The following is a 14,673-nucleotide window of genomic DNA, read 5'->3' on the forward strand; positions in this document are numbered from 1 at the left end:
ACAAATTTGCAGGACTCTCTGAATTGTACTTTATTTCACACGGACTCCGTGTGTAAATTGACTTAAAAAATATTGGGTCCCAGTTTAAAGCTTATGTGGCCACAATAGTCTGTGTGGAAAATATATACACACGGATTTCCGTGTGTACTATAGCACTTTATACACGGATAATCGTCCGTGTGAACCTTTGTGACAACATTATCCGTGTGAAATGATCTATTTTTCTAGTAGTGTAGTAAGACTCATATCCGGAATAAACAAATTATGTATATGTTTTCCTATTGTGTGGGACTTGACTATTTATATTTATGCACATGCATTATCATGCAAATGCACACTATTTAATTACTAAATTAAGAAAATTTAAATAAACAGATACAATATTACGTACATTACAATGCGTCATACCCTGCATGTAAACAATTGACCAATTATAAATCTTTTAGTCAATTAACATTAATCAAATACATAGACAAATAGGGTTTTTGAATCTAGCATTAAAGAATAATAATCATAATCAAATAGTTGAAACATTTTCCAGTTTGGTTGAATTTTTAACAAAAATAGTATATAACAAAGATTATCTGGGGATTTTATCTAATATTTTTACATGCATGAGGCATGTTGCAGTAATCATTAATTAGCCGTCGATAAGTAATTAATTGACGAGAAGGCAGATCTATGTAGATAAACACGTAGAGATATGAAAGTTCCAAGTCTCGCTGCTGAGCGATCACTAGTCCCTGAGGAAAACCTTTTCAGCTTCGGAGAACATGTTCTTCTAGCTGCGTCAACCTTCCCATGCACCTTCTCTCGTTTCTGGCTTTGGCATGTATTACATGCTGTACGTTTTTCGGAGTTCGTGTTAGAGTTATAATAATTCTCTAGTTATTACTCTGCTAATTAGGGTAATTAGTTTGTTCTAATTAGCGGTTAATTAACTAGTTAGTTGCAATAGTCTCTTCATACCGGCCTACAGCTGTCCTCCACGTAGGCTATTTTCTCTCTCTATCCTAGCCACTATGTGAGAAATTCTTAGGTATGGGCTGCCACGTGGTAGGGTAGTGCGGCCCACCAATCAAAACTAAAAAAAAAAAAAATTTGTTCCAAAACTGTCCTTAATTTGCAAAGTAAAATATCCAAAATAATCCCCCTGCTAGGCAGTGATTGGAGGGCCGCACTGCCCCACCACGTGGCAGCCCTACCTAAGACCTTCTCGCCACTATATAAGCCTTGTCTCTGTGTATTTTGAACAATTAAGATCAATACCAGCTAATTTTCCTTATTCGTTTTACATTTTCTCTAGATCTTTCAAACTGGTCCTCACAATTTAAATTTTAAAGGTCATCTGGCTTTCTTAATTGGTACCCATATTGACAAGATTTTTCTCTCAGAGGTGCGATCCCCTAAAAGGAAACTCATGGATCGACGGCTCAGGTCGACACATGGGGAAAATTAGGACACTGTAATTCGTTGAGCAGCTAGGCTTTTAGCTCATCAAGGTAGGCTCTGGGGTTGATGGCCATTATGTATAGTTCATTTTTTTTTTTTCCAAAGATTAATGCTTTGGAGATCATATAATTGTTATCTTACATCCGGTTCATAGTTGAAATAAACAAAAACAAAAAAGAAGCCTAACTTAATAGAATGTAGAGTGTTTATATCTCACATCAGAAAAATGAAACCTCCTAATAGAGTTTATAAGGGTATAATTGTCAATTGAGTTTGGTTATGAAGGATTAGAGTCAGGTTTGCCCACGTAGGAATGCCTTACTGACCATTCATGTCAACAACTAATATAAATTGTCCACATATATTTATTGTTGACAACATAGATTAATCTCACATTGAAAAGTGGGGACCTTATGTCCTTATCTATGAGTTTGGTTATGAAGCACAAATTATTATTTGTTAAAGGAAAAACATATTATGTGCATTCGTCAAAGCAACTGACGAGGATGAAATCAAGGAATTACAATCACAACTTAATCAGCATTTAGTATCATTAATGTAATCGATATTTCCGTTGTAATTCTATCCCTATATAAAGGGACTATGAAATGAAATGAGTAGACCAATTCCATTTGCATTTTACTTTTACACGTTATTAGCACGCTCAGAGCCAATAGTCAAAAGAAAAAAAATCATAATTTTCTAGTCTCTTTCTTCTTTCCGTCAAAAAAAAAAAACCAAGAGCTAATCGAACCTTGTTAAGTTTCAAAGCTATTTGTGCCAACGGTTATCCAGTAGAAACACACTGTGAGAATGGAACTGAATACCTTGATATTAACTCTAATGAATGTGGAAGGAAACGCATTTCAGAGAAACTTATGAGTCAATCTAGTGGACTATACCTCACTATGATTCGGATCATTGAATCCTATACTGTCACCAGCAATGAAATGTGGGACATTGACTCATACAGGCTTTGGCATGACCGCCTAGGGCACTCCGGTCGTGACATGATAATCCATATTTAAAAGAACTCACACTGACATCTCTTCTTTCGAGTGAAAAATAAAATAGGACAAAAATCTGCCACACTACAAGGTGTCGGTCCTAGTACTGCTCAAATGCAGCCATTGCCTTCTGAAGTACCAGAAGCACTACCTCCCTCCCATTATGTCTCATTGACTATTTCAAAGGCACATCACTCGTTTTGCAAAGCCTGCTCTTTAGCAAAAACAGGATCGAGATCTTCCTATGCTAAAGATACAAAACAAAACATTCCATTCTTACAAATGATACAAGGAGATATATGTGGACCTATCCATCCAGAATGCGGACCATTCAAGTACTTTATGGTTCTGGTGGATGCTTTGACAATCTAGTTACATGTCGCTTTATTGTCCACAAGAAATGCTGCATTTGCAAAACTCCTAGCATAGATTATAAGTTTAAGGGCTCACCACCCTGATCACCCTATCAAGTCTATAAGGCTTGATAATGCTAGGGAGTTTACATCAAAAGCATTTGATGATTATTGAATGTCTATTGGGATCGATGTAGAGCATCTTGTACCCCATGTGCATACACAAAATGGTCTCACAGATTTCACCATCAAAGAGTTAGATGGTGGCTAGGGCATTGGTTATGCACACCAACCTGCCTATATCTGCCTGGGGTTATGCAATATTGCACACACCTTTACTATTCGTTTTAGACCCACTGCTAGCCAACCATTTTCTGCGTACCAGTTGGTAACTGGATATGAGCCTGACATTTCACACTTACGCATATTTGGTTGGGCAATATATGTGCCTATTGCCCCCCCCCCCCAGCGCACCAAAATAGGTCCTCAGAGACGATTAAGTATTTATGTTGGATACGAACCCCCAACAATTATCCGCTATTTGGAACCCTTGTATTGAGTCACAAATTACTTACTCAATTGTGCCCCATAATTATGAAAATCGATTTGTCTTCCATGCTATTTTACCTTTTTTAATCCATTTCCTTTTATTTGTAGGAAACCATGCATTGAGAATAAAATGACTATTTGAGGCTTGAAATGTGGAGATTTGAAGTTAGGGGAAGAAGACATGGAGACTGGAAGAAAATTGCAAATCGACTTTTCCGTCGAACTATTTCGGCGACTTTCCGGCAAACTTTTCTGGCGAGCCGCCACTCATGGAGGGTCTTTTCTCCAGCAAAGGAGGACCATGGTGGTGAGAATCTCCAATCACTTGAAATTCAAATATCTCCCTACACCTTGTCCTTTTATCACCTTGCCAATTTGGGACCATTTGGAGGACAATGGTGTAAGAGCATCTCTTGCACACTTGGGGACCAAAGAGGACACACCTAGATGATCAAAGAGAGGCCAAAGACCAATTATTCAAGATTCTTGACTCCATTCAATCATCTTCATCCTATCCATGATCCATTTTCTCTCTAGAGAAGACACCACCATTTCCACCACAAAAACCACCATATCCACCTCTAAAACCTCCATTTTCCACCACTACATCCTCCATTTCCTCCACCACTCAACACCACAACTCACCTTAGAGATACCAAATTTCACTTTTCTTACCAATATCAAGAGCTTGGAGCAAGGAGAATGAGGTGACTACCACCATATCATGTTCTTGGAGACCCATCTCCACCACCTCTTCCAGCATCATCATCAATAGTCACCCTTTACTCCCTATCTCTTTATGTATTTGATGTTTAATAGAATGTTGAAGCTTGTGTATCTAGCTATGTGTGAGTAGTGAACTAGTTGGGGCTAGGGTTGAAAGCCCTAGCCAAACTTGCTTGGATTGATGCTTTTGTTTATAAATTGATGCAAATTCATGTTGTCATTCTCACATGCTAAGTCAATAGTTGAATGCATTACTTAGACCTAATCAATTTGAGTTATGTGTTTGCCATGACATGAAGTTTTTCCTAGAGATTGATTACCTTTAGGCAAAAAGGGAGCATGAAAGCACACCATGTGTGCATGTGAGGGTAGTGAGCTAAAATCACCTAGAGATAGGATTGGTTTGCTTGCTTGGTTACCTAAACTCTAAGCTTTATGCATTTAGGGGCAAAGGATTGAGACCTATCCTGTAATTGAATTTGTCCCTAGGTAGTTAGCTCTAGACTTATCCGGTTAGAGCTAATAAAATGAAAGGGGTTTAAGCCTTAGTAGTCCTATTCGGATGCTAAGAGGGTAGTTGGACAATTAGCTTTGCATCATTCATATTCAATTGCTTTAATACTTGCAAGGGAGGCAAAAGGTGAAACCCGATGCCCTAACTCCCATCCATTTGATAACAACTTGTTTTGTTTAGCTTAGTTTATATTACTTGCTTTCATTGTTTCAATTTGAATAGAAACCAATCTCAAAATCAAAATCAAATCTCTACACACCATCTTGCACATACTCACCATGAACTTTGGTTCACTTGTGAGCCTTTGTTTGTGATTGTACATTTGCATATTCTTCTAGTTTTTCCTTAGGTTTTCCCTAGCTAGGAAAGGATTTACCAATCCTTGTGGGTTCGACATCCTTACTTAATCCCCTATTCTATAACTTGTACCTCTTGCACTTGAGGGTGGTTTTAATGCTAACACCTTGACAGGCGATCTCTTTACCGCTAGATCTGAGGATTGTCACTTTGATGACACAGTCTTCCCGTCGTTAGGGGGAGATAGGAAAAAGGATTTTCTAAGGGAACGACAGGAATTGTCATGGTTTGTCCCCACTCTGTCTCATTTTGATCCCCACACTTCACAATATGAAAGTTGAAGTAAAAAGGATAATCGATCTTCAGAACGTAGCAGATTCGATGCATGATGCGTTTACTGATATCAGAAAAGTGACGAGATCACATATACCAGCTGCAAATGTGCCTGCAAGGTTAGAAGTCCCCAACAATGGTGCCACTGATAGAGGCACTGCAACTACACTTAGTGGAGGTGTGGTTGAGGCAGTGGCTCCCCAAAGGAAGAGGGGGAGGCCACTTGGTTCAATTGACACTCACCTAAGGAAGAAGAAGGTAAGTAAGGCACAAACCGATCCATTAATTATCAATGTAGAGAATCCCTCTCATGAGATTGTCTCTGCTTACAGTTATGTCCATGAATCAATACTGGAGGACGCTCCGATGTTTGAAATGATTCCAGAGAACAAAGAAATCTCAATGGATTATGAGAGTGCGTATGAGTTGATAGAAAGATCTTCCATACACATTGATGATGAATTTGCATACACTGTTGCTCAAGAAATCATAGAGCATGATGATATTGAACCATGCTCTGTTGCAGAATGTCAACAAAGAGCAGATCGGCTTAAACGGAAAGAAGCAATCCAGGCAGAATTAGATTCTTTGACAAAGAGACAGGTATTTGGTCAGGTAGTGCTAACCCCACCAAGTGTAAAGCCTGTATGACATAAATGAGTCTTTGTCAAAAAGCGTAATGAGAAGAATGAAGTCCTAAGGTACAAGGCTCGCCTTGTGGCGCAAGGTTTCTCACAACACCTTGGAATTGACTACGAGGAGACATAGTCTCCCGTAATGGACGTTATAACGTTCCGCTACTTAGTTAGCTTAATAGTTTCTGAAGGACTGGAAATGCAGCTCATGGATGGTTACTGCATATATCTATGGGGATCTAGATTCAGAGATATATATATATATATATATATATATATATATGAAAGTGACTGATGGCCTTACATTACCCAAGTCAAGTGACTCTAAACCACGGAGTGCGTTTGCAATTAGGTTGAAACGCTCACTTTAAGGATTGAAATCATCCGGGCGGATGTGGTATACCCGTCTAAGTGACTACTTGATTAGGAAGAGATATAAGAACGATGAATTATGCCCCTGCGTATTCATAAAGAAAACAAGTTCCGGATTTGCAATTGTAGCAGTATATGTCGATGATATGAACATAATAGGTACTCTTGATGAAATAAGAGAAACCGCGAGCTATTTGAAATCCGAATTTGAGATGAAGGATCTTGGGAAACTCGATTTTGTCTAAGCCTTGAACTAGAACATCGAGTTTGTGGAATACTATTCCACCCGTCTGCATATGTCCAAAAGTCAGGCAATTTAACATGGACAAAGCGCATTCTGCTAGCACACCCATGATCGGTCGAAGCTTGGATGCAACGAAAGATCCATTTAGTCCAAAGGAAGATGACAAAGAGGTGTTGGGAGCTGAAATTCCCTATCTAAGTGCAATAGGCGCATTATTGTACTTAGCCCAATGTACTCAACTAGACATTGCATTCTTAGTGAACTTGTTAGCTATATTTAGCTCAGCGCCAACGCAGCGTCACTGGAATGGTATCAAGAACAATTTCTGATAGCTAAAAAGAACCATTGACTTGAGACTGTTCTTTCCATACAGAGAGACAAGAGGGACCGCAGATGGAACTGCAATCCCTAAAGGAAATGTTGATGGCGAAAACGCCACTCACTACACTAAAATGCCAAATGACGTTTTGGTCAGTTTTGCTGATGCTGGATACGTCTCTGACCCACATAAAGATCGTTCCCAAACTGGTTATGTATTTACTAATGGGAACACGGCGATATCTTGGAGATCAACCAAGAAAAGCCTTGTGGCTACCTCCTCGAACCACTCAGAGATCATTGCTCTACATGAGGCGGTTCGTGAGTGTGTATGATTAAGAACTATCATTACACATAATAGAGGGACTAGTGGTTTGAGTTCTACCACTGAAGAGCCTACTTGCATTTATGAAGACAATGCAGCTTGCATCGAACAGATGAAGCTAGGTTATATTAAGGGTGATAACACAAAACACATATCGCTAAAGTTGTTCTACAATCAGCAACAACAAGCTTTCCTCAAGATTCAAGTGAATCAAGTAAGGTCTGAGGAGAATGTGGCAGATTTGTTCACCAAATCATTGCCCAAGGCCACATTTGAGAAACATGTTAAAAACATAGGAATGCGAAGTCTTTCCAAACTCCCTTGATTAATGCAAGTATCAGGGGGAGGTGTAGACGTCAGGGGGAGTCTAACACACACATGTCATGCTCAAATGTAGAATGTGCGTTGTGCTCTTTTCTTTCGACCAAGGTGTATTTTTTGTCCCACAAGGTTTTTATTGTTATTTGGCAAGGTTTTTAGTGAGGCAACAACTCATGCACCATTTCATCTTTGACTTGGCACAAGGGGGAGTGTTAAAGGAAAAACACATTATGTGCCTTCGTCAAAGCAACTGACGAGGAAGGAATCAAGGAATTACAATCACAGCTCAATCAGCATTTAGTATCATTAATGTAATCGATATTTCCGTTGTAATTCTATCCCTATATAAAGGGACTATGAAATGAAATGAGTAGACCAATTCCATTTGCATTTTACTTTTACATTATTATTATTGCAAATTAGTTTTGGATGTGAATCACACAATACTTCATCATTTGTCACATTTACATGACTATAGGGGATAGTGAGAATGTGACGTGTGAATCTCAGGTTGAAAATTTGAGACCTTGTAATAGAGTTTAATAAGTATTTGAGCCTCTCCGACTATTGCTAATTAGTTTTTGTTGTGAAGTTGAGATTACTTTATCCAAATTAAAAGTTGTTGGGAATTGAAATTGGCATGCCTTTTTTAACAAATCGTACCCCCTTCCGTACAACGTAAACCCCCCTTCATGAGTAATTTTTCAATGAACATGTGCATGAAAGTGGTACGGTTTGTAAAAAAAGGGTGCCCATTTACCTCTAGAGTTGATAACAATATCAAAACATAAGTTTATGATTTGATTTATCTATACTGTCATTTGCTCTTAGTAGAATGAATTTGCTCTTAGTAGTTAATCATTCTACTGTTGTTCTGTTCTTGTAAAGAATACCATATAATTTTTCTGAAAAATTAGTAAAGACTAAGTTGGATGATGAATTACTTGTCAAGAAAAGGTTCTTTGTTCTTGCCAACTGTAAAGACGTGAGACTACCCTAATTCTAAAAATTAGTAAAGACCCAGTTAGATGATGAAACAAGACACGATAATGGTACTTGTTAAATTTGCAATGCTGCTATAGAGAGGCTACCCAATCTACGTGCGCGCACACACACATATATACATATACTATGTTGTCAAGGCCAGTTTGATACCCGAACTCTCAAAAGTATCAATGTGATACCCAAAGACGTATTTTGACATCAACGTGATACTTCCGTAAAAAATCTCTAACGGCGTCGTCTGTTTGCTGACGTGGCAAGCACGTGGGTCCCATATATGTGATATTTTTATCAAGGGAAAAATTGTCTTTCTCTACTAATTAATTAAAAAACAAAATAGATCGAGCTCTTTCTCTCTTTCTCTCTCTCTCTCTCAATCTGATCCTCTCTCTTTTCTATCACAATTGATTATTTTTTGGGAATGGATTTGTGGATTTGTGAGCTCTCTCTAAACTATGGCTGCTTCCTCCTACCCGAAAACCCTAGACGTCCTTCTCTCATCCATATGCAATCTCATGCCCGTCCGCCTCGAATCCACCAACTACTTCATCTGGTCTCATCTCATGACCACCATCTTCAACGCCCACGGCCTCTGCGGCTAAATCGACGGCTCCATCAAAACTCCCGACAAATTCGCCCTCAACACCCTAGGTGAGCCGACCTCGCAGCTCACCTCCAAGTTCAAGCTCTAGCACACTACGACACCGGAGTCAAGATCATCATCAACACCATGTTGTCCTCATCGGCGCTGCCGCACATTATCAGCTCCGACCACGTCCAAGGACCTGTGGCTGACGCTGGAGCGGCGGTTCATGTCAATGTCGAATTGCAACATCATGAAGTTCAGGTCGGATCTACAGACGATTACGAAGGGAGGAGACTCGGTGAATATGTATGTGGGAAGGATTGATGAGATCAGGAAGAAGCTAGCCGGGTTTTCGGTAATGGTGGACGATACGGAGATGATCGGTCATGCTTTGAGGGGGTTGTCGGAGGAGTATAAGGCTTTTCAGAACTCGATTCCAGCGAGAAATGAGCCGTTGCTATTGAATGAGTTTTATGTCTGTTGCTGGCGGAGGAGGCGTCTATTTTGGCTGGGAATCAGTGACATAGTTTTTAGTTTCTGATTTCCGGAGATGCTGGGAATGGTGAAAAGCTATGCTTATAAGTGTGTTTAAATGTTTTGGTTTCGTTTTAGGTGGTAGTTGAATCGTGATAGTGGATCCAGTAGGTGTGTTATTTTGATGTTCAACGAAGCTGTACTGGGTTATGGCGGAGAAGAAGACATGGGTGTCTGCCAGGTGCCCAGAGCAGTTTTCTGGGTGCAGAAAGATTTGATTTTTTTTTTTTTATAATGTCACCCAACTTTCGTTTTGGGTCAGCCGGGAGTTGAGTGCGAAGAACATGGATTTGTAGCAGGAATTGGAGAGGATGATGGCAGCATTGGTGATGGTTTGGGCGGAGGAGAAGAAGATGGGAGAGAGAAGGAGAATAAGAAGACTGAGGTTGAAGAAGAAGCAGAAGCCATTTTTCTTTGATTTCTTGGGTGGAGGAGAAGGAGCGGAGCTTGCGGCGGTTTGGCTAGAACAAAATCCCATAAGAAGAAGAAGAAGAAAAAGAAATGAAAAGAAAAAAAATGAATTAACAAAACAAAAAAAGGTAAATTGGTCATTTCACTTTGTTTTAGGGCCCACATGCTTGCCACATCAGCAAACAGACGGCGCCGTTAGATATTTTTGATGGAAGTATCACATTGATGTCAATATAGGTCTTTGGGTATCACATTGATACTTTTAAGAGTTTGGGTATCAAATTGATCTTAGCAGCATAGTTTGGGGACGTGGGTTGAAATTTTCTATATATAGCCCTTTTACTAATGGATTTATTTATTATTATTATTTTTTCATGTTAAGGGATGTCTTATTTCTAAAGCATTTCGGCATCTCGATTGTTTAATTTTCTATCCTAATGTATAGATAACTTGTGCACCATTTCAGCCAAATTGATGATCATTAAAGTATCGAATTGGATTAAATTAATGGAGGAACAAAATCTGTTCAAACTGAACCGTTCATTATAAACATTGTAAATTGTAGTTATGAATGCCTTAACGATTATCAATTTGACTAAAAATTTGCAGAGGTTATCTACTTGTATAGACCTAAAAATTGAACGGTTGAAATGTTGATTTGTAATCGAAAAGTGAGACTAATAAGCGATCCCTTAAAATTGTTAAAAAAAAAGATCCCTCACTAGAAGGGCCTTATAAACCCTAAACCGTTCATGTTTATAATTATAAATCGCAGTTATGAATGCCTAAACAATTATCAATTTGGCTAAAAATTTGTAGAGATTATCTACTTATATAGACCTAAAAACTGAAGGGTTGAGATGTGGATTTGTGATCAAAATGTGGGTTTAATAAACGATCTCTTAAAATGGCTAAAAAATGAGATCCCTCACTAGAGGGGCCTTAATATATTATACATATAGGGTTTGCTCTGTTATAAAGGAGTGTTCGACAAGTCGGAGGATGACAATCATCATCTATGTGGAGCAAAAGTAGGCCACAGCTCGATCACGTTGCTGGATGAATTCGATGATCTCAGAGTAGTTGGTAATTGGAGCTCATGATCATGATAATCATGGTGATCAGTACTGAAGCAGTTCCCTGATTCCGGGTAGGTCATCGTTTCTCGGCCATCGAGTTGTGCAGCCACGAAACGATCAAGCGCTGCCCAGTTGGTGAGGCCAACCAAGTCCACGCTTTGATGACCCACCGGGTCATCATTCTCTGCAGACGAGTTTGGGCTCTCTAGGCTAGGAAGATTCAAGAACCTATCATCATCGTCATGAAACCCATGAATGTGGTTCATGATTAATGAGTTGTTTGCTTCATTAGTTTTTTCCTTGCAGGTCCTTGATCCCATGCAATCAAGTATATGCTTCAAAGTTTCCTCATCATTATAATCACATGAACTAACAAAGATACTTGTAATATTATCTGTTGTGATAGATGAAGTTGGTGCAATCAAAATTGGGCTGTCTATGGTTTTGTGAAGATTTTTCTTCTTGAAGATTCTGCAAACCACCCATCCCTCCTCTTGAGATGCCTCCCCAACGACAACGGAGACCTAATTAACAGAAATAATGTTCAACCAGAAACTGATAAATATGTTTGCGGACTACAAAGTTTTTGTACTTTTACATTTCTTGATGATTTTAAATTAATGACTTACATCAGTGATTCTGCTAGTGTTGTCGTCGAGTCTATACTCGTGCATGATCCAATCAGATTTTTGGCCACGGGGGGCTCTTCCTTTGTAGAACACAAGAGTTTTCCTCATACCGATCCGCTTGCAGTTGCTGCGTATCACCTTATCACGGCCAGTGGCCTTCCAGAACCCTGCAGCTGTTGCACGATTTGTGCGTGTTCCGGTAGGATACTTCTTGTCCTTGTGGCTGAAGAAATACCAATCATTTTGTGGTGTGGTTCCTATGTTGCACTTTTCTACAAAAACCAATATCAATACAGGGTTATTTCATATATATGGATGATGAATAACTTGTTGGAAAGATAGACTCAACTCTCTAATTAATATTCATGTACGTACCTTGGACGTCCCATGGTTCAAGTTTATTGAGATCGACCTCGCGGATGACATCGAGATCAATCCTCTGACCGGATACCTTCTTCCTCAAGTAGTACTGCAAGAGCTCCTCTTCTGTTGGATGAAATCTGAAACCTGGAGGGACTTGAGATTGCCCGTTCACAGATATACTCATGTTTTCAGTCATTTTGAATTTAAATAAAGGGTTATTTCTTCACACTCCACAGCTGTTATAGAGATCTAATTAACAAGATGTTGTACGCAAAGTATGTAAAGGGGACGACTATATATATACTAGTGTTTGTTAGTCCTAAAAGGAAAAACATGCATGAAGGAATTCAAGCTTTTGGTGTCATGGAACACATGCATACATATTTTTAATTTGTTTAGTGTGGGGTTCGTTTCACCATGCTCCGAGAAGAACATGGTTCCTACCTACAATATTGTACATATTACATAACAGATGATCGAGAGACGATGGGTCCAGGAACGTGATTATGTGGGTATCAATATAGAAAACAGGACAGGGAATTTAATTACACAACCAAGACCTTCGACCTTAAAAATTGATAAAATAATCTGGAGTTTACATCAAAAAATTAGTAATGAATAGAGTGGTCCAAACCCTTATAAACTCATAGGCAAGAATCCATTATATATATATATATATATATATATATATATATATATACACTAACGCGTTCCAAAGAGGACGTCCGCACTTTCGCTAAAGTGCGGACGACGGCGCTGCAGCCCAACTCAGGCCACGACGGCGCGGCGCGGCTTGCCGGAGGGAGGCCAGGGGTCGTGAAGAGGGGTCTGTGGTAGAGTGGAGTCGCCGGCGACGGGTTTTCCGGTGCTGCACAGAACCTGCAGTTGCAGGTGAGGTGGCTGCCCAGAAACCGGCAACCCCGACCTCCTCCCACCTCGAACGGTGCCCAGAAGCCGTCTGGGATGCTTCCGGCCCGATTCGCACCGCTGTCGACGCCTAAGCTGGGCTGCAGCGCCGGCGTCCGCACTTTAGCAAAGTGCGGACGTCCGCTTCAGAACCCGCCGGTATATATATATATATATATATATATATATATATCTATATATATATATATATATATTCTCAACACGCCCCCGCACATGTGGTGAATTTTCAAGCCATACACGTGGACAACTTGGGTGACGTAGAGCCCGTGTGGCCGTTAGGCATGCACACGTCGGTAACCTGACTCTGATACCATGATAGAGTAATCTGAAGTTCACATCCAAAACCAATAGGCAATGGATAGAATGATCCAAACCCTTATAAACCCATGGGGTCGTCTTGGGTACCTTGATGTATGTCATACCCTTATTTTTTTATTTTTTTTACTTTTAGTAAATTAATATAGTGGAAACCTACTGAACTGGTCAACAGGTTACCCAATTAAATATCGGCCTGTGTCATTTTTAAAAATAAAATTTACCATATTAACAACACACTCTTTCTTGATATGTAACATTGTTAAAAATCATGTAACAAGTATTGTCAAAATAATAAATTACACATAGTTGAACTACAATTACGACTTATGACAACAATTGTTGTGGTTATTGTAATTGAGTGGTTAAAGATGTAAATATCATATTTGGACAACTTTTATCAAATTTAGACCTTGATTATCAAGTGGAGAAGCTCCTTACAATACTGAGTTGTTACATATCTTTTGGTCTAATTTTAATTTGACCATGTTCACAACACAAATGTTGTCGGAATTGTAAAATGGTTGGTTGTAAATGGTATAGTTTTTGAAGTAATTACTACAATCAGAACAAAAGTTACCACTTTTACACCAATAGTTTCGAGTTATGGTAAAATATGTAGTCATTGAGTAATTATTCCATTAATGATAAAAATATAACGATTTACCATTTTGACAACAAATTTGTTGTTGCACTTGTTAAATTGTCCATAAATTAGTACATTAGTTTAGGTTGAGTAATTACTATAAATAGGACAAAAGTTACCGCTTTTACATCAATTGTTGTGATTGTGGTAAAATGTGTAGTCATTGTAGTAATCATTTCATTAATGATAAAAACATAAAGATTTACTACTCTGACAACAAATTTGTTGTCATACTTGTTAAATTGTCCATAAATTAGTACATTAGTATAGATGGAGTAATTACTATAATTAGAACAAAAATTTTCTTTTTTTCATCAATTGTTGGAATTTGTGGTAAATTACGTCAATTAAAAGTAATTACTAACTCGACGATTGACATTACACATTATATTAATTTCATTACGCAAATGAGAACTTTATTACACAAATGAGGACGGGTAAAGCTATGGACATTAACATATCTCATACATGTTCTATTTTATATAATATTTACCACTCTGAGGACTCATGTAATCACTTTGAGGACACATGTGGTAATTAGAAAAAAAATTCTCATTAAAGTAAATAAGGTCTTCGTTAGAGTAAAGTAGGTTTTCATTTGAGTAATTAAGTCCTAAAAGTGGTAATTGTAATAGGTTCTCATTAGAGTAAAGTAGATTCTCATTTGAGTAAACAAGTCCTAAAATAGGTTCTCATTTGACTACATTTAAAACAAATATTATTTATTTCTCATTA

The 14,673-nt window shown here is 38.6% G+C and overlaps 1 protein-coding gene across 1 annotated transcript; it reads right to left on the reverse strand.

Moving 5' to 3' along the window:
* Positions 1 to 10,991: 10,991 nt before the first annotated feature.
* LOC112182530 (NAC domain-containing protein 43) lies at positions 10,992 to 12,246 on the reverse strand. The gene is made up of 3 exons (XM_024321032.2): positions 12,063 to 12,246; positions 11,688 to 11,959; positions 10,992 to 11,582 (listed from the first exon to the last, which is right to left on the reverse strand). Exons 1-3 carry the CDS (start codon positions 12,244 to 12,246, stop codon positions 10,992 to 10,994), a joined length of 1,047 nt encoding a protein of 348 aa, XP_024176800.1.
* Between the last annotated feature and the right edge of the window lie 2,427 nt (positions 12,247 to 14,673).

Source organism: Rosa chinensis, chromosome 1, assembly GCF_002994745.2.
Source record: "Rosa chinensis cultivar Old Blush chromosome 1, RchiOBHm-V2, whole genome shotgun sequence".
In the NCBI taxonomy this organism is placed as follows: domain Eukaryota; kingdom Viridiplantae; phylum Streptophyta; class Magnoliopsida; order Rosales; family Rosaceae; genus Rosa; species Rosa chinensis.

What these genes read in the sequence shown, in the direction of transcription:
- LOC112182530 (XM_024321032.2), bottom strand. Translation starts at nt 12,246, where the DNA reads ATGACTGAAAACATGAGTATATCTGTGAACGGGCAATCTCAAGTCCCT. An exon ending in TGAACCATGGGACGTCCAAG is followed by an intron (nt 11,960 to 12,062) that starts GTACGTACATGA and finishes TGGTTTTTGTAG; the next exon opens with AAAAGTGCAACATAGGAACC. An exon ending in ACACTAGCAGAATCACTGAT is followed by an intron (nt 11,583 to 11,687) that starts GTAAGTCATTAA and finishes TCTGTTAATTAG; the next exon opens with GTCTCCGTTGTCGTTGGGGA.